Source organism: Mauremys reevesii, linkage group 4, assembly GCF_016161935.1.
Source record: "Mauremys reevesii isolate NIE-2019 linkage group 4, ASM1616193v1, whole genome shotgun sequence".
NCBI lineage: Eukaryota > Metazoa > Chordata > Testudines > Geoemydidae > Mauremys > Mauremys reevesii.
The window spans coordinates 94559059-94585818 of NC_052626.1; the positions used below are offsets into that span (position 1 = coordinate 94559059).

At 43.1% G+C, this 26760-nt stretch overlaps 1 protein-coding gene across 16 annotated transcripts in view; it reads left to right on the top strand.

Annotated features, from left to right (window-relative positions):
• Window positions 1-26760, top strand: part of PPFIBP2 (PPFIA binding protein 2) — a 206031-nt gene that overhangs the window by 141991 nt on the left and 37280 nt on the right. For all 16 annotated transcript variants that reach the window (XM_039533448.1, XM_039533458.1, XM_039533442.1 and 13 more), the window contains 3 exons: window positions 3083-3214; window positions 20323-20415; window positions 24831-24939. In XM_039533448.1, the coding sequence (XP_039389382.1) occupies window positions 3083-3214; window positions 20323-20415; window positions 24831-24939 (334 nt within the window). The remainder of the gene's footprint in view (window positions 1-3082; window positions 3215-20322; window positions 20416-24830; window positions 24940-26760) is intronic.

The window sequence follows — 26760 nt, forward strand, 5'->3', positions numbered from 1 at the left end:
GTTACTTAGGCCATTGTTTTTAAAGCAGGTTTAGGCTCCTAAAAGAATACATCACTCTGGAGAATGAGACAGAGGTGTACCTAACTACATTAGGTGCTTTTGAAAATTCTATCCTTTGTCATCTTATTTTCTTGGCTTTGACTGCCATGGAAATTGAAAGGTGTGAGGAGATAAATCTTAAGAAATGGATGTTTTCCAAACATGACACGAGACTGGTATGGGAATCACTTTTGCTATTTCTATCCAAAGCATGCCATGCTCTGCCATAGATTTCTAATACTTCAAAAAAATAAACTCAGCTCGCTTGCTTAAGCAAAAGCCTTGGCCAAATGTTTCTAGTTTAGTATGTGGCTCAGTTTAGACATTGTCTTCTGTGCTGGATTCCAGTTAGATCACATCACTTTCCATTCAACATTGTTCACTTTGCAGCATGCATACATTTCCAAAATTAACAGTTGCTACACTGTGCAAAGAAAACTTTCAGGGTACATTTCATGTGATAGGAAAGAAGTTGCCTGTCTCTGTTAATACAGCAGCTGAAGTGGATTTCTTAAGCCTTTTGCGGGATTCCATGTTGCGGAACATATATTTTGCTGAATAATGCGTATAAAAAGCTTTTTCAATCTAAATTATTGCATTGTAATATTAAAATCAATCTCTGTCTGGGTAAGTGTTCTGGAATTCAAGCGCTCAGCCACAGGACTGCAGAAAACTATGAAAATATTTTATCTGATGCACTGTTTTTTCTACTGTGTCATCTGAAGATTTGTGTAGGATTATGTCCTTGTGCTTATTCAGCCTCCACATACTCCTCCAGCTTGATGTCTTGGCCATGAAACAGCTCAGACACAAACATTCTCCTGAAAAAAATATTCTCTAGTAGCTTACATGGAAGAACATTTAGGAAAAATAGCTGCAAAATTCATTGACATCCTTGGAAGGATACACACAGTGGAGGGGGTAGAAAAGGCTGCTTTCCTCTTACGTTTGCAGTCAAGTTGCTTTGTTTTGCTGTTGCAGAAAAATCATCTCTTTTCAGCTATTTTCTTCTGCATAGAGAATTCTGGTGAACTTGAAAATGTTTTCACTCTAATATTTTAATAAATCTGTCACAATTCCAGTAATAACATATATAATAATTATTTTTTCCAACAGTAATAAATGCCTATTTCAAACTTGTCTGCAATGCCACATGTTTTTTAAATTATAGACAGCGAGTGCATAAGAACAGCCATACTGAGTCAGACCAGTTGTTCATCTAGCTCAGTATCCTGTCTTCTTACAGTGGCCAATGCCAGGTGCTTCATGCAATGAAATGAACAGTCCAGGGCAATTATCAAGAGATCGATCCCCTGTCGTCCAGTCCCATCTCCTGGCAGTTGGAAATTTAGGGACACCATGGGGTCGCATTCCTGACCATCTTGGATAACTGCCATTGATGGACCTATTCTCTGTGGACTTATCTAATTCTTTTGGCCTTCATCACATGCCATGGCAACAAGTTCCTCAGCTTGACTGTGCATTGTGGGAGGAAATGCATCCTTATGTTTGTTTTAAACTTGCTGCCTATTAATTTCATCAGGTGACTCTTAGTTCTTGTGTTATGTGAAGGGGTTAATAACGTTTTCCAATTCACTTTCTCCATACCATTCATGATTTTGTAGACCTTCCTCTTCTTTTTTGTGGACCCCCCCCTCCCAATTTATCTTGGTTATCTCTTTTCTAAACTGAGCAGTCCTAGTCTTTTTAATCTCACCTCATATAGAAGACATTCCATACCCCTAATCATTTTTGTTACCCTTCTCTGCACCTTTTCCAATTGTAATATATCTTTTTTGAGATCGGGCGATCAGAACAGTATGCAGTATCCAAGTGTGGGCACACCACAGATTTATATAGGGGCATTATTTTCTGTCTTATTATCTATCCCTTTCCTAATGGTTCCTAACATTCTGTTACCTTTTTTGACTGGCGCTGCACATTGAGTGGATATTTTCAGAGAACTTTCCACGGTGACTCCCAGTGGTAACAGCTAATTTAGAACCCATCATTTTGTATGTATAGTTAGGATTATGTTTTTCAATGTGCATTACTTGCACTTATCAACATTGAATTTCATTTGCCATTTGCTTGCCCAGTGTCTCAGTTTTATGAGATCCCTGTGTAACTCTTTGTGGTCCACTTTGGACTTAACTGTCTTGAGTAATTTGGTATCATCTGCAAACTTTGCCACCTCAGTGTTCACCCCGTTTTCCAGATCATTTATAAATATGTTGTACAGGACTGGACCTAGTACAGCTCCTCTGGGACCCTGCTATTTACCTCTCTCCAACTGTGAAAAATGACCATTTATTCCTACCCTTTGAATCCCATCTTTTAACAAGTTACTGATCCATGAGAGGACCTTCTCTCTTATCCTATGACTTCTTACTTTAAGAACCTTTGATGAGAGAACTTATCAAAGGTTTATTTAAGGACATTATATCAACTAGATCACCGTTGTCCTCATGCTTTTTGACAGTCTCAAAGAATTTTAATAGTTTGATGCATGATTTCCCTTTACAAAAGCCGTGTTGAGACTTGCCCAACGTACAGTATTTATTTATGTCTGATAGTTCTGTGATTTACTATAGTTCAACCTATTTGTCTGGTACTGAAGTTAGCTTACCGGCCTGCAATTACCAGGATCGCCTCTGGAGTCTTTTTTAGCTACTCTCTAATCATCTAGTATAGAGGCTGATATAAGTAATAGGTTGTTAATTCTGCAATTTCATATTTGAATTTCTTCAGAACTCTTGGGTCCTGATGACTTATTACTGTTTAATTCCTGTTTAATTTTTTAAAAATCCTTCAAAGTAAAATTTATTACGTTTTACAGTAAGTTACAATTTTTTTAAATTATACTTTTGAGTGAATGGTGGCTCTTAAATAAGATATAGAGTCATATTGAATTTGTATTGAAAGTGTAAATTCCTTGGGCAGGGACTTTTTTGTCCACATAAATGTTAGTAATACATTAGTTCACTGCTAGTGTTTTATACAAATAATAATAATTAGGGGGGAAAATCTGCTATTCTTTCAGGAGCTGCTAAGTCGAACGTCACTAGAGACTCAGAAACTAGATCTAATGGCAGAAGTTTCAGACCTGAAGATTAAGTTGGTTGGCATGGAAAAGGAACAGAGTGAATATGAAGAGAAGCAGAACAAAGCTGAGGTGAGTCTCACTTAGTTCCTTGTTTATTTTCTGATGCTCAGTCTCATGCATTATACTGTAGTTCTGAGAAGCCCTTGAGCTGAAATGCATGTGCAACAGCCATCTCCCGCTTACAATGCACTGTCTGTACCTTTGGTAATGTGCCCTAGATGCTACTGTATTTGTGTCTGTGTGTTTTCCTTTTTATACTTACTAATGTCAAAGGTTACTGTGCCACTTTAGTCAGACCCAGAGTCCATTCCAAAAAATGCATTAAAGTTGTTCATCACGTAACCCTTCCTCTTCCACGGAGCTGTGGGAGGGGGATGTAGGAATCCTTCCAAAGCCAACAATGCAGTTCTGCAGCTGCTGCTGCAGTTTCAGGTCTACCACAGCTGATGTGCCCCCCCATTTCTGCGGAGGGAATGGCCGGTGGCTCAGCGCAATCGTGGCCTGGTCCCATACAGCCGATCTTTACTGGTTCCGAAGCAGCCATGAACACCAGACCTGGGGGGGTCTTGCAGTTACACTGTAAATGTCAAATGAAGAGAAATCTTGGTGAAAAGAAATGATGTCTATATTGGGACAAATACTAGACCCTACTGCAGGTGTGGGAGGCAGTGGACACAGCAGAACCTTTGTTTCTAGCACATGGGGTGAGGAGGTGAATAGGATACTGAGAGCCCTGCAGGAAATCCACTCTCCAGGCACATCACAGAGCACAGCTCCACAGAACTTCCCTGCACCTCAGCCAGGGGCGGGAGCAGTGCCCCTAACAGAATGGAGCTCTGCAGTAGCCTGCCGGGGGAGGATTACAAGGACTATATTCTGGGACTAAGGTTTGCACTTTACTGCAGCAGAAAAATGTTTTGTTCTAAGTTACTTAGGAGAAATTTGAAATTCAGGTTGTGTAAAATATCTTTCCTCTGTAATGCTTCCAACAAACTGCTGGACACGAGCTGACCGTACATAGGTTAGCTATGGGAGCTGTAGTTTACTGCTCACTTCTAGGTTTGGAATTTGGGTTTTTTGAGCTTCACGAGGTTTCTGAAACTTTGATAGCGTTAGGGAGGATAAATTCTGGTGGTGGTTGACAGCCAAGTAAGTAACAAGAGCCCCTTTATCATCTGTGGCCTCCCCATGATTTTTCACTCAGAACTATCAGTGTTTTAAGTGTAGAATCCCATGTAACCCTAAGGTCTAACCAGGTCTGTGTAATTTACTTTACAAGGAAATTGCCAAATCTCTCACCAAGGGGTAGGTGCTCCGAAGAATCCAAACACCCCATCAGAATGGGTTAATCCCATCTCTTTTGGATTGTGTCAGGAGTTTTCAACATGGGGGTCATGACTACATTGCTCTATCCTAAGTGATAGGGAAGGTTCTAGTTTGGTGGGAACAGCTGAGAAACGTTGGCTTAAAGTATATGCCAAACTGTCAACTGCTCTAGGGTTGGTAGACCTGACCCCCACCATAAGCCCAATGTGAGGGTCAGTTTGATCTTGGCTGCTAAGAGACCACCACCCAAAGTATATCCAAAGTAAGAAAAACTGAGACTGTGACCTGTGCTTATATTTGAAGAGTCAGGCTGTGGCCCAACTGGTTGCTTCAGAGAGCCAAACCTGTGCAAACCAACACTGACTGAGCAAAATAACCATAATGTACATAGCACCCACTAGTAACTGCATCTGTTAAATGAAATTGAAGCTGCAATAAACATTTGGAACAAGCTAGGTGCATGGGAGTGTGGGTGAAGATGCAGGAGGCAGAGCGGAAAGAGACTGCCTTCATCAGCCACTGCCTTTTCTGGGCAGCACCATACCATCTGCCAGCCAATCACTGTGCTCTAGCCTGGGGCTGGGATTGACCCAGGTGGGTATGACATTGATTGATGGGACGCTGTGTTGACACTACCCAGAGGGGATAGTGCTGAGGCCCCACCCCAGCACCAATGCTGTTTTACTCCAGAGGCATTCGCTAGCTAAGCCGTTTTAAATTGCCTGCAAATTATATTGCATATTAAAACTTGCCTCTTGCAATTGGATTTTTTAAATTTATTTTTAAATGAGTATCAAAAACACAGGATAATTCAACTAAAACATATATCTAATTTTTAATTCTGTGCTTTTATATTTTAAACCAGCTGTTTCCCATCAGCTAGATAGAATTTATTAAATTCTATCTCTAGTATTAGGGGAAGATAAGGCAAATTAAGATATACTTCTGGGAGTGATTCTGAGTTTTATCTCTCAAATCCATTTCACTTTGTCCTGCACAACATGCAGCTGTGGTTTGGTTTTGATTTTAGTTAGTAACAAAGAATCTGTTGAGTCTCTCTAAGCTCCCCTCAAAGGTATTAATTTTACACTGAATGCCACTTGTCACTGGCTCTTCAAAAGCACGTGCTAAATTGAAAGTGCTATTTATATCCGTGTAACAAGAGGGCCAAGAGGATAGATGTTTGTAAACGGACAGGCTCCACTCCTGAGCTCTGCAACGTTAATGTCCACTTCGCAGAATAACTCCCTTGTGTCACAGTGCAGCACTGTAAAGGTTTATGAGCTGGTTTCTTGAGTCCCACCTGAAGAGTTCTCTGTAGCTTTTTCCTTTCTTTAGAAGCTCTGGACCCCTTGGAAATTATTTTAAAAATATAATGAGGTTATGTAAAGAGCTGCAGTATCAAGTGACCTGCTGCATTGGAGACACCTGCGTTATGTGTACAGAGGCATAACCAGGTCTTCTATTAGGTGGTGGCAGGAACAACTGTCATGCTCCCCTCCCCCCGCCCTACCCCTCTCTCTCTCCACACGTGGCATTGTACGCTCTGGCTGTATGAATGGACCATTTGTATGGTGTGGGCTAGACAGTGTAGCTTACACACTGATCTGCATGGAAGGCAATGCACTACCACACTCCTTGAGGTCCCTGGTGCACAGGGGGTGTACACGTGCTGCACTGGCCCTTCTGGACCATTGGACAATGCAATCTTCTTTGTCTTGGGTAGGCAGCGTGCAGGAGAGGGACACAGCCCTGTCACTGTCATGAGTGTCCTGTTTGGAGGGATTGTGCCCTGGTCCCTCCTGGCAGTGGGAGTGGGGAATTGGCTCCTGGCACTCTGCTTCCACATTTCTGCCCCCAGTACATCTCCATAAACTTGCCCTGTACATTTTCTTCAGATTTGTATGTTTCATAGTTCCATTTGCTGGTGCAATAAAGCAACAAAGTAATTTCCTGAAGTTATAATACAGGCAAAACTACTTCAATGGGAGTATGTGTATGCAAAGACAAAGAGCTTTGTGCCATATCCTGGAGCTCTTACTCAGATGAGGGCAGGCGGCAGAATTGGACCCATAGTTTTTAGCCATGGGAAAAACGAATCTTGGAATGCTTCTTGTTTTTTCAGTAATTGTTTTCTGTACAGAGTTTACTGGGATAAGAAGAAAGACTCAAACAGTAGCAACTAATCTCTGCTTTGCCATCATTTAGTGGTGAGTAGGAAGAGTTACGTCCCATGTACAATGATTCTTCATCTGTTGTGGCTAGGGTTATTTAGAGAGGCACTTTTTGTTTGTATCTAGAAATTAAAACCAAAAGAAACACATTTATCTCAGGTATGTCTATATCTCTAAGGAGCCTATCACTTGCAGTCCTGGAGCTGCTAACAGGTGATGTTGACATTCAGCTTTTTGCATCACTTCGCCTCAATCCAGGTTTCATTTGCATAATCTTCTGAGCCTAGTCCGAGAGCTGTGGGGGAGAGATTGGGAAAAAGGAGAGGGTGCATTCACTGTTTCTGAACGTTCTTGTGCTTCTATTCAGAGAAAGCCCAGAGCCACAAAGTCTCCCAAAGTCTAGGGGAGTTTAGATCCGCTCTTTGGCCCAAATCAAACTCCAGCTATAGCTATAACAGCCTTTAATGCTGAGAGAGAAAAGGCCTGGTATAGGAAAATATACTGAAAGAGATTCCCAGAAGAGGAGAAGCAAAAAGAGAAAGATAAAAACAATGTACTCTCAGCCTTTTTCCTGTAAAAGGAGAACACGCGTCCGCAAAGGCAGAGACTGAAGCTGGAGCATTTTCCTTCTATGGACCCATCTTATTGTCTGTGGGGAGGACAGGGAGTTTTACCATCTCCAACTTATCAGGAGTGGCTCAAGGCAAGTCCAGAGTGCACAGACACACAGGGCCCCACATTCAAGGAACCAGTCACTGAAGCACGGTGGAAAAGAGTTGGAAAGCAGAGGAGACCTTCCCCCAGCTGCCAAACTCCTGCATTGCCATGACTGGAATCTACAACTAGAGTAGCTGCCAGTCCCTTACCTGTGCCAATCCATACCTACAGAAGTCTGCTTGGGCCCCACACAGCTGATGTCACCAAGGATTCTGCAAAAACTAGCTTGGCTCTGCCTCATAAAGGTTAATAGTGCTGCCTGTTCCCTGCCAACGACAAATGCAGAATAAAAAATGGGATTTTCAAAGGAGACTAAGGTGTTAGGCAAGCACCCAACTCCCATTGATATTCAGTCTCCTTAGTCTCCTTTTAAAATCTCAGCCTGTAGCAGTAGTAGTACTCAGTAGGAATTTACCAGCACAGTGTTAATTTTTTAAAAAACTGCTGCCTTGTTGTGGCAATGACTCTGAGAATGGAACAAAATCCAGACATGGAAAATCAAGGTCTCTGGATAGTATCCTGATTTTACACAAAGCCTGTGCTTTCCAGGAGTTTCCCTGGCAATACCGTGATAGGATGATGGGCTTGGCTACAGAAACACTTCCCTCCCCACTGCCCTGCTGTGTTATTGCAAAGTTACTAATGGATGTGGTCACTCAGTCTTCTCAGCATATGAGGGATACAGTTCCACCTGCATTAGCTGGTGCTCCAGCAGCCTGGCTTTGTTACCTACAGTCCTGGCACAGTGTAGCAAAATCTGTAAAGGAACTAATACCCAGACTTTGCAGGCCACACAACTTTTCCTAAATGTTAAAGGGGCTGTTCATAATTTTATCTACAGTATAAAACCACTGCTAAGTGGAGGAAGGGATCTGAAAACAGCACATATTTAGGCCCTGGTTCAGCAAACCACTTCAGTATGTGCTTAAAAGTTAGCCTATGCGTTGCTGAATCAGGGCCTTAGCATGAAATACCTGTCTGCCATATAGCTTCTCTAGCTTGCTGATGTGCATACCTTTGGAAATTAAAAGGGAGGGTATATTTAAAGCCTTTGATCCTGCTTTCAGAGTTCTGTGCCGTTAGTGCACCTCGGTTGGTTCTGTAGAGTATTTGCTTGTTTGGAACAGTATATGCCAAGACCCAGTAAGCTGCTCCCCTGCACAAAGAAGTTCTCAGTGATCCCTTCTACAATTTTAGCTAGCTTTGCATTTACTGCGCTGCAGGAGAGTTTCAGGTAAGTGTAAACTTTTAAGAGGATTTTCATGTTTTGTAATAGAAAAATTGGAAATCTCCTCTCTGCCCCCTTTGTGGGTCCCCAATCCCTCTGGGTGTTCTGCTGCCTATTAACTTTCCCACTCACTTAGGTGATTGATTAATGTCATAAGATTTACTTTACCTAGGAAAAATGAAAGGCTGTAAAATACGTGATATCAATATACATGAATATTAAGAGAGCAATTCCAAATTTTTGTAATCTCTGAGGAAGCATTGAAGATTATGAGCCATTTAATTAAGGAAGGGGAATAGGACATCACAAATCGTGTGTCAGGAACATGTCCAGGTTGGTGGGGATAAATGGCAGAATGGATGGTTTAGGGACCTATTGTTCTTATCCTTGCTAGTCCTGGGTATAAAGGGACCTGCTAGTACAGGGGTGGGCAAACTTTTTGGCCTGAGGGCCTCATCTGGGAATAGAAATTGTATGGCAGGCCATGCATGCTCAGAAAATTGGGGTTGGGATGCGTAGGAGCCAGGGGAGAGGAGGGGCATGCCGCTGCTTCCGGGAGCCACGTGGAGTGGCCCCCGACCCTGCTCCCTGGCTGGAGCACTGGAGTGGGGCAAGCCCCAGACCTCACTCCCCAGCGGGAGCTCTAGAGCCAGATTAAAACCGCTGCTGGGCTGGATTCAGCCTGCAGGCCATAGTTTGCCCACCCCTGTGCTACTAGAATGGAGGTCGACTAATTTATTTTCTGGAGTAGGATTTCTTTTGGCATGGATGTCTGTAATTATAAATTATATGATAGAGTAGATTATGGTCCAGAATGATTACATGACAACTTTTTACTAGTAAATTATGTTGGGTGCATATATTAATGTATATAACTGATTGCATTTTAGCGCAGCAAAAAAAAAAAGTCTGGCTGTGGTCACAAATTGCCCCAGAACAGCTATCAGGACTGGCCAACGTCACAGTATGAGTTCCAGTTGTCATTATATCTCTGTATCCTGCTGGGCAGATTGGTAAAGACCTGGCGCCAAATTCTGATCTCCTTCACGCTGGTGTAAATCACAAGTAACTCCACTAAACCTCTCTGTCTCGGGTATTTCTAAAACATCCATCCCCTTGATATATGAGCACTTACTTAAATGGAGCTACTTCTGATTTACACCCATTTACACCTATCTCATGTAGGGAAAATCAGGCTTGTTTCTTTGTAGTCTCTTCCCAGCTTCATGTATTCCGTAGTCCTGTGACTGTGAAATAATCTTCTGTATTTCTTGCCCTTATTTCTTCTTTAATCCCCGTCATTTTCTTTCTCACCTGTCTCTCTTTCCTTCTTGCAGTCAGTAGTGAACCTGATCAGTGAGCTACAGGAGCAGATGTGTAGACTACAGCTGGAAATTAATAGTAAAATCCAGGAAAGAAAGTCTCAAGATAGGAAACCTGAACTGACAGCTAACGGTCCTCAGGCCAGCACAAGATCAGTGGTAGAGAGCCTCACCCAGAAGAATTGCTCTCTGTGTGATGTATGAGAAGTGCACTTCCGCATCATTTTGTGCATTGCCCCCTTTCTCACAAAAACTGAATTCCACTAACCAGAATTATGTTGTGAACAATAGGCATTAATCTGTGTGACTTTTTTTAGAGAGCGTGCTGTGTTAATAATAAACCCAGTGCCAAATTCTGCTCTTATTGATGCCTGCTTTACCAATGCACAGATGTCAATGAGAGCAAAATATGGCCCTAATTTTTTTATAAAGTTTGCATTTTGCTTTTAACTCTCAAAAGCATTTTGTTATAGCTGTTCTATTTTAGAATGCCAACAATAGAACTATGTTTGTTTGTATAGCAACATAGTTTCTGAGGTGATCTGCTACCATATATGTCAACATAACTACACATTGACACATTGAATACAGTGAGCCACTTGAGAAGTGCTTAGCACACTTGCAGAAATAATTTGCTTTTCCTTTCATTCTGTTCATTGTGTGTGTTCTGATGGAATGAAATTAATTAAAAGAACCTCAGAAAAAACTTCAGTTTGTACTTTTAAAAAATTGAAAATCTTGAAGCAATTTTTTTTGTTATTCTCTGAAACAAGCACTTATGATAAAACATTTTTTATGTTTACAGTACAAACCTTCACTTTATTTGATCAAAACCACTTCACGTGTCAGGGTAAAAGGTACTTTGCTTAAGCTGCTTAAATTGAATGGAGGTGGAGTGACATTGGCATGCTTGAAAGCCTATTTTAAGATTACTCTTTAGTTCCACGTTGCTGCATTTGCAGTGTTTCCTTAATTATTTGTTGGATCATTTCTGGAAAGCCGAACTATAATCTACTCATGTTGACAGAGGGTTTTGGTGTTTTGATTTTTTGTTGGTTGGTTGGTTTTCAAATAATTTTTCTGTCCTTTTTTTCATAGGATTTTTTTAAATAAATATCCTTTGTTGATTTGATATCTATTAAACGTACTGTTGCTGTTTTTGCTTAATAATTCACCTCTGTCTGGCACTGACTAGTGAGTCATTAGAGTACATATGAAATACACATTGAAGAAAAAGGTTGAAATTTATATTAAGTATGAACAGCATCATGAATGGGGCTCCATGTTTAAAATGCACATTTGAAGAACTGTTCTTCTTGTTTTCCCCAAGACATAGGTAGGGTTCCTTAATGTACAAGAATATGCAAGATCCATGTGTTTGGATTAGGTTTAGGGTTTGTATTACAAATGTCAGTTCAGGGAAATAGTGCCCCCTCGATGCCAGTGCCAAGATTCATCAGTAATGTTGGTCTCAGAGGATGAACACTGAGGTTATAGTTATCTTAAAGGAGGGGAGGGATTCAAGAGGCAAGATATGGCCAGATAGCTGGAGGTCATTAGGATCCTGTATGGACAGCTTTGGGTAGGCTCAGTGACAAGGATAACCCCTGTGCTTGGATGCCTGGTGAAGGTAAATTGGGCACCAATGTAAAAAGTAACAAAAGTTGCATTTCAATATGCTAAATTACAAAACATTACTATTCATTAAAATCAGAGCTTGAAAAATGTACCTACTGTGGACTAAGCCCATTAGTAAAATATACTGGTGATTTTGTTCATACATATTCCAGAACCACACCTTCTGTAATCTAAAGTAATAAGATGGTTATGTATTGTTTGCTGTGTGCTGTTGTAAAATATAGTCAATTTTCTGGGGTTTTTTTTAATGAGATTTATTCTCTCTCTTGGCTTTAAACTTCCTCGTCTTTCTTTTCTTTTCTATTGTAGATCATAGTGTATATTTCCTTCATTGTCTTCCATATCTGTTGCTTCTCTCTCCTTCCACTCCCTTATAACTCTTTCCTTATGTCGTGTGCTCTACCTTCTCTTCTGTAATTTCTGTCTCCTCGTGCACTTCTGCCTCCCAGATTTCTCATCCCAAAATACCATGCTCCTCTTCCCCCTTAATCTTTCAGAACCTCACCACTCACACAAAGGACTTGGGAATTTTACCAGATTCCTAACAGCTAAGTGGCTAAACATACCGGACAGGGGCAGTGCCCAGGTGAGATGTCTCTCCTTCCTAACCCTCCATCTCTCTCTTAAGGTGTTGGGAAATGGGAAGGTGCGGAGATTCCTATCCTCCTCAAAGTGTCATCTTTTATATTGAGTCTTCAGATAGTACTTGTCCAGTAAATTTGAAGCAGTGCCTCCAATCCCCAACCAGATCACCCTGGCTGTTAGAAGGGAGAAGGAGTATTCGCTGTGTTCCCGCTATATGTCTTATCTAGATATTTGAGCGACTTTATAAGGGCTTCATAATGTAGTATCTGAGCCCCTTACAATCTTTAACAAATGTAATGTATTTATCTTCACAATGATCCTGTGAGGCAGGGAAGAACAGGAAAACTGAGCAGCAGCAGTGAAGTTTGAACTGTCCATCTACCTTGGGGTTGTAAACCAGTTCAAGTTGAGTTAATCCGGTTCTATAACGCTAGCGTACACGTGACGCAACGCATCCCCATGCATTAACTCCACACTTACAGCAAAATTCTGAAGTCCTATAGCAAAGTGGACTAAGTTTGCTACGAATTGATTTAGTTAGATCTGTTGTTCGTGTGTATGCACTGTTCCAACAGCTATCCCTCAGTGCTTTGAAGTCGACCACTACTGGTCTGTCTATGTACCTGTGTGCATCCCCTGCCCTGGAGTCAAGTTCCCAGGACAGACCCTCCCCCATGCAAAACCAGGTGTGAGACCAGCTTTTGCACATTTGTTCCTGGGCTCGAGTGTATCAGTATTCTGGCAGTCCTATAGCAATTCCACTCCACAGTCCCCACAACTTGCCTTGTGCTACTGCTTGGAGCCATGTTGAGACCCTGCATCTCATTGCCATCTGTGAGAAGAGTTGGTGTAGGAAGCTCTTTTGGTCAGACATCAGGATAAAGAACAGTTTGTGGATATTGTGAAGCAGATGTCCACAAAGAGTCATGATCGGGACACCAAGCTGTGCTGGAGAAAGAGCACACAGCTCAGGAGGGCCTACCTTAAGATGAGGGATGCAAGGAAGACATCCACCAGGAGACATGTAACCTGTCCATTTTACAAAGAACTGGACAGACCAGCAAACACTTTTGGATCTTGGTGCCAGCACTTTTCCAACTGCCAAAGGGCAACCAGAAAGATGAGTGGGATGAGGGCAAAGAGCTGTCCCCTGAGAGCCGGGTGAAAATCAACCCAGTTCCTGCCCTGCAGCTGTAGAGTCCAATTCCTGCCCTCTATCAGCCGAGCCCAAGTCCCCGCCAGTAACCCAGGCCAGGACCAAAGAGACACATCCTCTGGAGGGAACTTCGGCATGTAGGTACCTATTTAAAGTTTTTTATTATTATTATTATTATTTTAATTGTGGTATGCTGCTGTGCTGATTTCTGTCTGGGTGGCCCATGGCTCATTTTAGGCAGATATAAACTAGGAGTCTTTCTGAGTTTCCCAAGCCCCCTTTCCTCCCCCCCTTCTCACTCAGATCCTCCCTCCTCCCCCCAAATCCACATTCCCAAGATGGCAGCTGTTTCACTTGAGCACTCTTTTCCATCCTAAATCCTGGACCATCAACAGTCTTCAGGCCCAGTCCATGGAGGGTACATGCCTATCTGCCCATTTTCCTTTCACCTTCCCTCATCTGTCCTGCCCGGTGAACCCCCTTCCACCATCACCCGTTTGCCCTCTCAGAATGGCAGTTTACAGCATGGCACAGCCGCAGCCTCTACCCCACCCCCTCCTGTGACAGATTCAAATAATTAATACATTCATTGTGCTAAAAATACAACAGTTACTGAAACACTGGTTACAGGAAAAGGAATTTGGTTAGTGGTCATAGTTTACGTGAGGTATAAATGCTCATTGAAAGCCCAGTGCAGATACAAAAAGTAATGCTCCTCACTGAGGTATAAGTGTCCTGTACATTGTATCTGACAGTTATTGCAAGACCCTGTCTAATCTCTGGATTTTCTCCATGCCTGCAGGTGAGATAAAGCAGAATTTAAGACTGAGAAATGGCTTGATTTTGGTTCTCACGTTATAGGGATTGCCACTTACTCATTCCTTCCAGTATAGCTCACAACTCCTTTCTACTCCTACAGCACTTCTAGGGGACCATTTTAGTGAATATCTTCATAGTGTATCTCTTTGGTCTGCCCTTTGCCTTCTGAATAATGCTATTCTCTGCCTCCTAGTCTCTTCAGTGTATCATCGTGACTCAGGACAACACAAAGGGAATGTAGAGGGGATTACTACGCAGCTCATGCCCTGATGCCCACCTCACTCCTATGACAGTACAGAGCCACCTCCCACGCACAAACAAAAGTACAAAGCATAACGGGGAACATAATTCTCCTGCCCCCAGCAATCTGAGACACAGTGGCAAGGCAAGACAGCATACACTGTGCACACTAAAATTCCAACGCAACCAGTACCTTTCCCATACGTAGACCGCTTATCTCTGAGGTTCCCCCAAGAATCTCAAGGAGGTAAAGTCAGTAATTCATATTTAAAAAATGCTATCATGGCCTGACTGGAAAACAAACAATAGCCCACTCTTTGTTTTTTTTCCATTCTCCTGCAGCCATGGCACCTGCAATGGCCAGACCGCCAAGGAGAGGGCCTCTGTCAATGGCAGAGTGTCTGGCCAACCTGAGGGGGCATAAAAGGAAGACTTGGGACAAGATGTTTGCACAGCTCATAGCAGAGTACCGCAGAAAAATTCAAGATGTGTGAAAGGTGGAGACAGTATCTGAGAAGCCAAAGGGAGAAAAAAATGGAGCTGTCAAACAAGACATTGTCAGTGGCCAAGGACAACAGACACCAGGAAAAACATTGCCATAACCAAGGAGAGTATGGAAAAGTACATGGAAATGCAGAGGCAGTTCAGAGAGACTATATTAAGCCAAAAAATGCTGCTTCATCTTATGGTGGTGCTAGGACAGCAGGTGCTGCAGCCCAGAGAGGTGGGACCCAGTCACGTTCTTCAGACCCTGGATAATACAAGTTGCTGGGGCCACCTGCAACTCCACCCTGCTCCACCCCCCTGGAGCAGTGTTCCCAGAAGCCATGCCCCTTGCAGAGGTCAGCCTCTGGGCACAGATTAAAAATGCATCTGAGAGCCCAGCTCTTTTGAGTCTTTCAGTGCCCCTGATAATTTTGAGCCACGGCACTCAATCAGGAAGAGACAGAAGCAAGGCGTATACTCGCCTGTAACTTTAAGCCCCTCCGCCCCACCAACTGTTCTGCACTGCACTGCACTTTCAGTGTTGGCTGCACTGTTGTTTTGTTTAATATATTTTCGATTAAAAGCTGCTGTAGTATTGCATCAGTAAAAACTTAATTTTTGGTTTGTTACATGACTCTTTCTTGTTTCATAATCAAAACCATTTAAAATTCATATATTATGACTCATCACTGCCTGAAAGTTAGAAATCCCTTTAAACAATGGTAAAATAATTTATGGAGTTTCACAGAACTATTTGAACAAGGCCACGCTTACAGCATCCAATGAACCTGAATCCCACTGCCAGGGGCTAACGGCTGATTGTATAGCCACATGTTTTCAGGGATGAGACTCAAAATAAGAACAGTGGGCATCCCAAACAATATGTCTCTGGGTCTTTCCATTTTCTGTGGGATACCTGGCTAGCTGCTCAAACCACTGAGCAAGATCTTGACCTCATCTTCGCACCCACTGTTAAGGCTTTCTCCCTTATCTGCACAAATATTGGATAGAATACAACATGCTGGGAGTCCCCTGGGAGAATAACATGACGGGGAAAGGAGTCGAGGAAAGCTGGCTGTATTTTAAAGAAACCTTATTGGGGTTGCAGGAACAAACCATCCCGATGTGTAGGAAGAAAAGTAAATATGGAAGGCAACCAGCTTGGCTTAACAGTGAAATCCTTGCTCGTCTTAAACACAAAAAAACAGCTTACAAGAAGTGGAAGATTGGACAAATAACCAGGGAGGAGTATAAAAGTATTGCTCAGGCATGCAGGTGTGAAATTAGGAAGGCCAAATCACACTTGGAGTTGCAGCTAGCCGGAGATGTTAGGAGTAACAAGAAGGGTTTCTTTAGGTATGTTAGCAACAGGAAGAAAGTCAAGGAAAGTGTGGGCCCCTTGCTGAATGAGGGAGGGAACCTAGTGACGGAGGATGTGGAGAAAGCTAGTGTACTCAATGCTTTTTTTGCCTCTGTCTTCACAGACAAGGTCAGCTCCCAGACAGCTGCACTCTGCAGCACGGTATGGGGAGGAGGTGACCAGCTCTCTGTGGAGAAAGAAGTAGTTCGGGACTATTTAGGAAAGCTGGACGAGCACAAGTCCATGGGGCCGGATGCGCTGCATCCGAGGGTGCTAAAGGAGTTGGCCGATGAGATTGCAGAGCCATTGGCCATTATCTTTGAAAAATCATGGCAATCGGGGGAGGTCCCGGACGACTGGAAAAAGGCTAATGTAGTGCCCATCTTTAAAAAAGAGAAGAAGGAAGATCCAGGGAACTACAGGCCAGTCAGTCTCACCTCAGTCCCTGGAAAAATCATGGAACAGGTCCTCAAGGAATCAATCCTGAACCACTTAAAGGAGGGGAAAGTAATCAGGAACAGTCAGCATGGATTCACCAAGGGCAAGTCATGCCTGACTAACCTAATTGCCTCTCTGATGAGATAACCGGCTCTGTGGATGAGGGGAAAGCAGTGGATGTGCTATTTCTGGACTTTAGCAAAGCTTTTGATACAGTCTCCCACAGTATTCTTGCTAGCAAGTTAAAGAAGTATGGGCTGGATGAATGGATGGTAAGGTGGATAGAAAACTGGCTAGATGGTCGGGCTCAACGGGTAGTGATCAATGGTTCCATGTCTAGTTGGCAGCCGGTATCAAGTGGAGTGCCCCAAGGGTCGGTGCTGGGGCCGGTTTTATTCAATATCTTCATTAACGATCTGGAGGATGGTGTGGACTGCACCCTTAGCAAGTTTGCAGATGACACTAAACTGGGAGGAGTGGTTGATACACTGGAGGGTAGGGATAGGATACAGAGGGACCTAGACAAATTAGAGGATGGGCCAAAAGAAATATGATGAGGTTCAACAAGGACAAGTGCAGAGTCCTGCACTTAGGACGGAAGAATCCCATGCACTGTTACAGACTAGGGACCGAATGGCTGAGTAGCAGTTCTGCAGAAAAGGACCTAGGGGTTACGGTGGACGAAAAGCTGAATATGAGTCAACAGTGTGCCCTTGTTGCCAAGAAGGCTAATGGCATTTTGGGTTGTATAAGTAGGGGCATTTCCAGCAGATCGAGGGATGTGATCATTCCCCTCTACTCAGCACTGGTGAGGCCTCATTTGGAGTACTGTGTCCAGTTTTGGGCCCCACACTACAAGAAGGATGTGGATAAATTGGAGAGAGTCCAGCGGAGGGCAACAAAAATGATTAGGGGGCTGGAGCACATGACTTATGAGGAGAGGCTGAGGGAACTGGGATTGTTTAGTCTGCAGAAGAGAAGAATGAGGGGGGATTTGATAGCTGCTTTCAACTACCTGAAAGGGGGTTCCAAAGAGGATGGATCTAGACTGTTCTCAGTGGTAGAAGATGACAGAACAAGGAGTAATGGTCTCAAGTTGCAGAGGGGGAGGTTTAGGTTGGACATTAGGAAAAACTTTTTCACTAGTAGGGTGGTGAAGAACTGGAATGGGTTACCTAGGGAGGTAGTGGAATCTCCTTCCTTAGAGGTTTTTAAGGTCAGGCTTGACAAAGCCCTGGCTGGGATGATTTAGTTGGGGTTGGTCCTGCTTTGAGCAGGGGGTTGGACTAGATGACCTCCTGAGGTCCCTTCCAACCCTGAGATTCTATGATTCTATGCTGATATAATGCTCAGCACATTTTTTTCTGCCACTTCCAACCTATTCCACAAACAGTGCCATCTCCTTTTCAGACGGCCAAATGCACTCTTGATTACCATTCTGCAGCTGCTGAGTGGGTAGTTAAAAAGCTCTGTCATTCTGTCCAGGTGGTCTGTGAATGGCTTCATTAACTAAGGAAGCAGGGCTTAAGACAGGTCTCCCAGAATAACTGGAGAAACATCCGCACCATTAATGTCAATAGTGTTCCTGGGGCCACACGGTCCTCCTTCCACTAGTTTGACAAGACATGATTTCTGATCATGTACACTTCCAGTCTACCCTACATTTATGTCTGTAAACCTACCATGGTGGTCAACCAGCCCTTGGAACACTATGGAGATCTATTCCTTCCTATTCATAAGTTCTGTGCCTTAGTGGGGGAATGAGAGTCTGGGAGGGGGCAAATGATAAGAGATGGTTTATAAGTTGTCCCAGACAGTTTGATGGCTTTGCATGTATGTGGTTCCCAATAGTCTCCTGAACATTACCCAGCATTATAACTGGATGCAACAGTACCGTTTCCATGGCATGATGCTCCTGCATGAGACTGTCCCAAGCAGTTGATCCAGGGCCACACAGAGGGGGGGCGGGGCAAGTGGGGCAGTTTGCCCCGGGCCCCACAGGGGCCCCCACGAGAGTTTTTCGGGGCCCCTGGAGCGGGGTCCTTCACTTGCTCCGGGGGCCCGTAAAACTCTCGCGGGGCCCGGCCTGGGCCCCCAGAGCTTCTTCGCTCCCGGTCTTCGCTGGCGGGGGGGTCCTTCCTCTCCGGGACAGAAGGACACACACCCCCTGCCGCCGAATTACCACCAAAGTGGGACCCGCCGCCGGAGTGCAGTCGGATCTTCGGCGGTAATTCGGCGGGGGGGGTGTCCTTCCATTCCGGGACCCGCGGTGGGGGCTGCACTTCGGCGGCGGGTCCCGCTTCGGCGGTAATTCGGTGGCGGGGGGTCCCCGCCGTGGGTCTTTGGGGCACTTTGGCAGCGGGTCCCAGAACGGAAGGACCCCCCGCCGCCGACTTACCGGCAAAGCGGGGGCCCCCCGCCACCCAAGACCCCGGGCCCCCGGAATCCTCTGGGCGGCCCTGAGTTGATCTCCCCAAGTTGAATTGGTCTGCCACCAACCAGCAGCATTCTGGAGTGGCCAGCTTCCTGATGGTAATGGTGACCTGCTTCTCTAGGGGCAGGGGTACACAGCATGTTAGTACACTGTTGATGAAGCTCCAAGGTCAGTTCAGCGCTTGTCTAAAAAAAGTAACCCTTCCCACCCTGAAATTTTCTCGCTACTGCTGGTCATCCCAGTTCTGCAGAACAATTCATTCCTACCGAGCCATGCTGGTTTTCCGAGGCCAGAAATGCTCTGCTCAACATGGTGGCAGACTGCTTGGTGTGTATTTCAGCACTCAAAGCCAAACAAATTGGGTTCTGGAGACCACATGTCACACAGCTGAGTGGAGGATGTGGCAGCAGCAACTGCTTCTCCAGCAGCAGGAGGAAATTCAGCAACAGTGGAAGCAGGACAAGGGTGAGGAAGAAGAGGAGGACACTGAGCAGCTATTTCTAGAGGATCAGTTCCTGGAGGAGTTTCAAACCGTGTGAACACTATTGGTGCAGCTTGTGTACGGCGCGTTATCAGCCATGCAGCAAAAAGCTTTGCATTAAGACTCCCCATGTAGATATATCCTAATAAAGGTGCTGAGAATCTTGTTGTTGTTGTAAATGCATCTCTTGGCTGCATCAATTAACATGGAACCTTTTATTTACTGACGGGTCTCTCCATCATCAGCTCCTCAGGTAGGGACATAGTCTTATTTGTCTGTAAAGTGTTTGTGTGTGGTGCTTGTCTGCTGAATATTTCCTCATCTGTGGTATTTGTTGGTGTTTTTAGGTATCTTAGATACCTGCCAGCAGGGGGCTTTTTTCCTTCTGTGAACATTAGGAGACTCTTGGGCAGCATTTCAGTCTTCTAGATTTTTTTAAAGAACCTCTGAACGCAACCCTTGGTACAATATAACATGGATATATAAGTGGACCCGAGCACCTGAACACATCAGAGTCAGCCGTCTTTCCTACACAACCAAGCAAAGTTGGTCATAATTTTGGCTAGAGAGTTTCAGAAAGGATTCCACTTAATAATATAGCAAATCAAAGTAGCTTTCACTTGCTTAACTTAGAGTGCACAAATAACAAGGAAAAGTATTTTGCATGGGTGGTTCCATATTCAGTGTCATGGATGAGCTTTAATTCGTGTCCTTAGAAAACAAACACTCGGCTGAGCCTTTGTTTAGCTGTTCTTTATCTTTTTCTTTTGCAGGGTTTGCTTCAGGAACTCAAACATCTCAAAATTAAAGTGGAAGAGCTGGAAAATGAAAGAACCCAATATGAATGGAAGTTAAAAGCAACCAAAGTAAGCAGTACATTTAGCACTTATGAAAGACAGATTTATTCCAACCCGGAAGTGGATACTCCCTATTTCCCTCAATATTTACTTTTTTTAACATTTAATACAGTTCACTGATGACTATAAAATAAGGTTTTGTTTGAACAATCTGTTGAATGCAGATTTTGCCTTTAAAGTTGTTCTATCCTTTTATTTATGATTTTTACTCTTCCTGCCACCCCGTTCTCCTCTCTTTTTCTTTTCCCAAAAACTAATATATTGGCTAACAAAGAAATTGTTCAGTGAGCAAGCCTTCCTTTCAAGCTTTCTATTTCACTCTTTCCATATCAGTTACTAGCTTCTGGAGTAAGTTCTCTAGCTTTAAAGTCACAGTTTCACAGATGCAGACAAAGACAGCAGTGGGAGGAAAAATGCAGAGCTAATTTGGTGTACCACATGAATAACTTTCATAGAGTGTAAGGCTAGAATGGATCATAGGATCATCTTGGATTTTACCCAGTTATTCAAGTATTGAGCCCAATAACTTGTGTTTGACTAATGCATGGACTCCTGAAAGGCATCCTGTCTTGATTTGAAGACATCAAGAGAGAGAGAATTCATGACTTCCCTTTGACGTTTGTTCCAATGGTGGTTTACCCTCATTGTTAAACATTTGTGCCTTATTTCTAGTTTGAATTTGTCAGGCTTCAGCTTGCAGCCATTGGTTCTTGTTATGACTTTCTCCACCAGATTAAAAAGCCATTTAGTATATAGCATTTCCTCCCTGTTGAGGTACTTATAGTCCATAATCGAGTTAACTCTTATGTGAATAGTTCCCAGTCAGCTCTAAAGGACTACTCACATGAGTAAATTCAGATTATTTCAAATTAGTTAAGAAACTAGTGTTGTTTGTAATATTTCAGGTGACCAGATGCTTACTGCAATTAGTATTAATAACAAGAGGGAAGGAATGCAAACCAAAATAGAGAAAGAACAAGTAAAATAATATTTAGATAAGTTAGATATATTCAAGTTGGCAGGGCCTGATGAAATTCCCCTAAGAGTACTTAATGAACTAGCTGAAGCAATCTTGAAATTGTTAGTGATTATCTTCAAGAACTCATGGAGGATGGGTAAGTTCCCAGAGGTCTGAAGAAGGGCAAACATAGTACCTGTCTTTAAGAATGGGGGGGAAAAAAGGATCCAGGCAGTTAGACTAGTCAGCCTAACTTTGATACCTGGAAAGATACTGGAACAAATTATTAAACAATCAGTTTGTAAATGCTTAGAGGATAATAAGTTAATAAGTAGTAGCCAACTTGTATTTGTCATTCAAATCATGCCAGACCAACCTAATTTCCTTCTTTGATGAGGTTACTGGCCCAATGGATGGTGTTGGGGAACAGTAGATGTGATATATTTTGATTGTTAGTAAAGCTTTTGACACAGCCCCACATGACATTCTCATAAGCAAACTAGGAAATTGTGGTCTAGATGAAGTTACTATAAGGTGAGTGCAAAACTGGTTGAAAGACCATGCTCAAAGTGTAGTTATCACTGGTTTGCTGTCAAACTGGGAGGAGGTATCTATTCTGCAGGGGTCTGTTCTGGATCCAATGTTATTCAACATTTTCATTGTTGATTTGAATAATGGAGTGAAGAGTTTGCTTATAAAATCTAGGAGGGGTTGCAAGCAGTTTGGAGGACAGGATTAGAATTCAAAATGACCTTTACAAATTGGAGAATTTGTCTGAAATCAACAAGATGAAATTCAGTAACAATAAGTGCGAAGTAGTACACTTGGGAAGGAAAAGTCAAATACACAACTACAAAATGGGGAATAGCTGTCTAGGCAGTAATACTGGTAAAAGGATCAAATTGAATGTGTGTGAACAATGTGATGCAGTTACAAAAAAGGCTAATATAATTCTGTGACAGTCTATGCCCTTATATTCACCACTTTTGCAAAACTATGATAAATCTTACACAAAGTATATCTTGTGAGGCATCATTTGAAAAATCATAATTCACTGATCATGATTGTCCTGAGAAAATGTGTGGCAAAATTGAACGTTATAAGAGTCTACTGTATGATGTCACTGATGATGCATATTTATCTGGGGAAACAGCCCAAATCAATTCCTCAGAGACAAAAGGCAAATGGATGCCTCATCTAGGTATCAACAAAATCAGTTGAACAGTCACCTGGATAAGCGGCCATTCTTTGGCAGGAAGAGGGGTGTGAACTCAAGAGAGGGACTGAAACTAAAAAGCAAGAGACAAACATCCCAAAGCTCCCCATTTTCTCTCTCCCTGCCCACCTCATTTTCTGCATGTGAGAAGATAAAAGTAAACAGCTATTGGACTCTGGGGGAGGGACCCTGATCTGAAAGTCAGGAGACAAGAGTAGCGTCTATGTGGAAGAATATGTGTAAGCTTCCTTTGTTTTCGCTTCCTGCATAAATGCAAATTAAGGCAAGCACACATTCCTCTCTTTGTTTAGGACAGACCTGACTTCTGCCTGGCCAGGTCAGTGGGGTTTGGAACGTGCGTTAATAACATTATACAGGGGAATTTTAACAATGTTGCCACACATATTTTAGCAGGACAATACTAATCAGCAAATTATGAGTTTTTAAATAGTATCTTACAAGGTATACTTTCTACAAAGATTATTACAGTAGTGTGTATACAGGGATGTATTCCGTCACAGTAATAAATCCATCTTCTGAAACAGTGACAATTAACTTTCTAGGTCTTTGGTAAATGTTTTGTCAAAACAATGTGCGGTCTATTATCTTCAGAGATAGTGACTGTGAAAGGGAAAAGTGGAGGAGCGTGGAGGCAGAGGAAAGAGGAAAAAAGCGGGAAGAGAGAGAGAGAGAAATAGACTTCTGGAGAGAAATGAGTGGGAGAAGATATGGGACTGGAAAGGAATATAAGTGCAGGGTAAGGAAGAGGAAAATTAACTGTGGCGATGACATGCAATTGAATAAAAGAGGAAAGGGAGAAACCAAGATTGAAGAATGGGGTGGAGGAGACAAGTCCAAATCTACTATTAGGAAGTCTGCACTTCTGTCTTCCTATTGCTTCAGCTACTGAAATAAATAAAAATTTGAAATGTCTCCCTGGCTGGGATATATAAAGCACATTAGTCACTAAGAACGCATGGTAATCATTCAGAGGTTTAGTCAGCTGAATTCCTATATTCCATGAGGATTTGATGGCAGAAAGGGTGAGCGTTTGCTGCCACCCAGCTGCCTGCTCCTTCTTGTCAAAATGTGTTTTCACCTACTAAACTAAATCTCTCCCCTTCTTCCCTGTCAGATCATGGGTTTTTCTTAATTATAATGTCTTGTGGACCTGGTAACACCTTACATCCAAGATGCTAGATACTAAAGTGATATGTCTATTAGAAATGTCATGGGTATATCACAGTAAATTTTTACTGAGGCAGATGCTTTAAGTGCTTCTAAAGATGCACAAAAATCTGAAAAATGCTGTTGTCTAAAATAGCCCAGGGTGTTACAACCAGCTGCTCTCAGATGGACTAACATGAGATAATAGTATCATTATGTTGCCAGTTGGACAAGTCTGTATTTCTATCCCTGCTGGATTTTTGAGAAATTTTAGAGTGTGAGATTTTACCTAGTCATAAGGGCAGCCTGAATTCTGATGTGTGTAAATTAACAATTGTGTTTTGATCCATATGCATGGTTGGTTTTCAGCTCATGCGTTGCTTCTGCCATAATTGCCATCTAAAATATCTGATGCAGGTGAGAGCAAGTTTTACCAAATGTCTGACAGCAGTGGTCAAACTTAGTAGAAGTCAACCCAGGACACTTTTCTTGTGTTTGATTATTTATCTTTTTTAATATGATGGAGACAGAAATATTATATCACAATAGTAGAAACTACACCTAATCTGAACTACAATTTACATAATAAAATGACCCATGACTGTAGTGAACACTGCAGGGCTCTCTTCCAAAATGTGGGTAAAATTTGGGAAAATATTCTGCTCTCTTGCAAATTACTCTATATTTAGCACTATATTGCTGGCCCAAGTAAAGCCTTGTACAAACTATTGGGAAAACAACTACCCTTAATACTTTCTGTCTATTCCCAGATTACTTACCAAGGAAACAGCCTGGGTGTATTTGATCAGGCTGTACAGTCCTGAATCCTTAAAATCACACCATCCTTGCAAGGCATTTCCTGCTCTGCAGGGCTATTACCATTGAAAAACAGTGAGTACCTGTAAAAGGTATATCCTTCCTGCAGGATAGGTGGCATTTTTAAGGATCTAAGAGTTTTCATAATATTAAAAGAAGTTATAAATCAGGGCCTGGAGTCAAGAGAAGTGACTTTTTGTTTGGGAGTTGAGAATGAGTGGGTATCCAGTGACGGTGACATTCTGAATTTCTGTTCTGTTCTTTCAGGCTGAAATAGCCCAGCTTCAGGAGCAGTTAGCTCTCAAAGATGCAGAAATTGAACGTTTACAGAGTCAGCTCTCCAGGACCTTGGTGCATAATGAAATTGCAGAAAGAGGTAAGAATGGATGGGGAAGAAATCAAAGCTGAAATGAAAACATTTGTCTTCAGTTCTGTGAAGCAGCAACTGATCAGCATTTAAGGCAATGTAAGGAGACACGACAGTACTGCCTTCTACTTTTTTGGGAGGGGGAAAGGCCGCTCTACTGACAGGCCAAGTAAGAGAATTTGGTATCCACAGAGCACTAAAACTTCTAATGCAGAGAATTTTGTTCTAAATTGAAAGACCATTTAATGTTCCTTGTATCCATATATTTGTAAAATATTGATCTCAAAGTTATATGAAAGGGTATTTCTAGTTACCTTTTTTTTTAAATTACCAAACTGTTGTTTTTCACTGTCACCATTCCTCAGTGGATCACAGCTGAGAATACCAGATTCAGGACAAACTGCTGAGAAACAGAGCAGACTCATCCCCAAACTGGTGGTTATTCTATTATTAGATATACCAAGACAGAAACAAAAGTTGAACTTCTGTCTCACCACACTGGTTAACATGAAGTCAAAAATGCATTCTCCATAGGCATCCCAGCCCTTGTTTCTCCACCCATACACTAGACTCTATAATGAGTGGTTATTTAAAGCCAATATAATCAAACAAAGGGTTCTTCTAATCCCAAGAGATCAGCCACATACTCAGGTCAATATATACCGTATTTTCCGGCGTATAAGACGACTTTCTATACTAAAAAACAACCCCCAAAAATCGGGGGTCGTCTTATACGCCGGGTATAAACAGCAGGCAGCCCAGAGCCCTCTGATTCCCGGCCGCGGCTGGGATTTAAAAGGCTCTGTGCTCCCAGCCGCAGCGGGCAGCCCAGGGCCCTCTGATTCCCGGCCGCGGCTGGGATTTAAAAGGCTCTGGGCTCCCCGCCGCAGCGGGCAGCCCAGAGCCCTCTGACTCCCCGCCGCGGCTGGGATTTAAAAGGCTCTGGGCTCCCCGCCGCAGTGGGAAGCCCAGAGCCCTCTGACTCCCGGCCGCGGCTGGGATTTAAAAGGCTCTGGGCTCCCCGCCGCAGCGGGCAGCCCAGAGCCCTCTGAGTCCCGGCCGCGGCTGGGATTTAAAAGGCTCTGGGCTCCCTGCCGCAGTGGGTAGCCCAGAGCCCTCTGAGTCCCGGCCGCGGCTGGGATTTAAAAGGCTCTGGGCTCCCCCCCCTCGGAAGGGGGGGGTCGTCTTATACGGCAAGTATAGGCCAAAACCTATGTTTTAACTGTAAAATTAGGGGGTCGTCTTATACGCCCAGTCGCCTTATACGCCGGAAAATACGGTAACTCACATTTTACCCAATAATCACGCTGTTGCCAATCCTTTAGTACCTATAATCTAAAGGTTTATTTAGAAGATTAAAGAAAAAGGAGAGAGTTAAAATGGTTAAGTATAACAGGACACCACTGGCCATCACGTTCGGCCCCCAACTAAAACCTCTCTAGCACATTATCAACGATCTACAATGCATTATCAATGATCTATCCTGGAAAATGATTCTTCACTCTCACAGACCCTGGGAGGCAGGCCAATCCTTGAAGCAAATACTCCAGCCCCCAAACCATCAACTACACACCACACCACAGAAACACCAACCCAGGAACCAATCCCTGTAGCAAACCTCTTTGCCTACTGTGTCTCCATATCTACTCTGGCAACACCATCAGAGGACCCAACCATATCAGTCACACCATCAAAGGCTCATTCACCTGCACGTCTACTAATGTTATATTTGCCATCATGTGCCAGCAATGCCCCTCTGCCATGTACATTGGCCAAACCGAACAGTCCCTACATAAAAGAATAAATGGACACAAATCAGACATCAGGAAT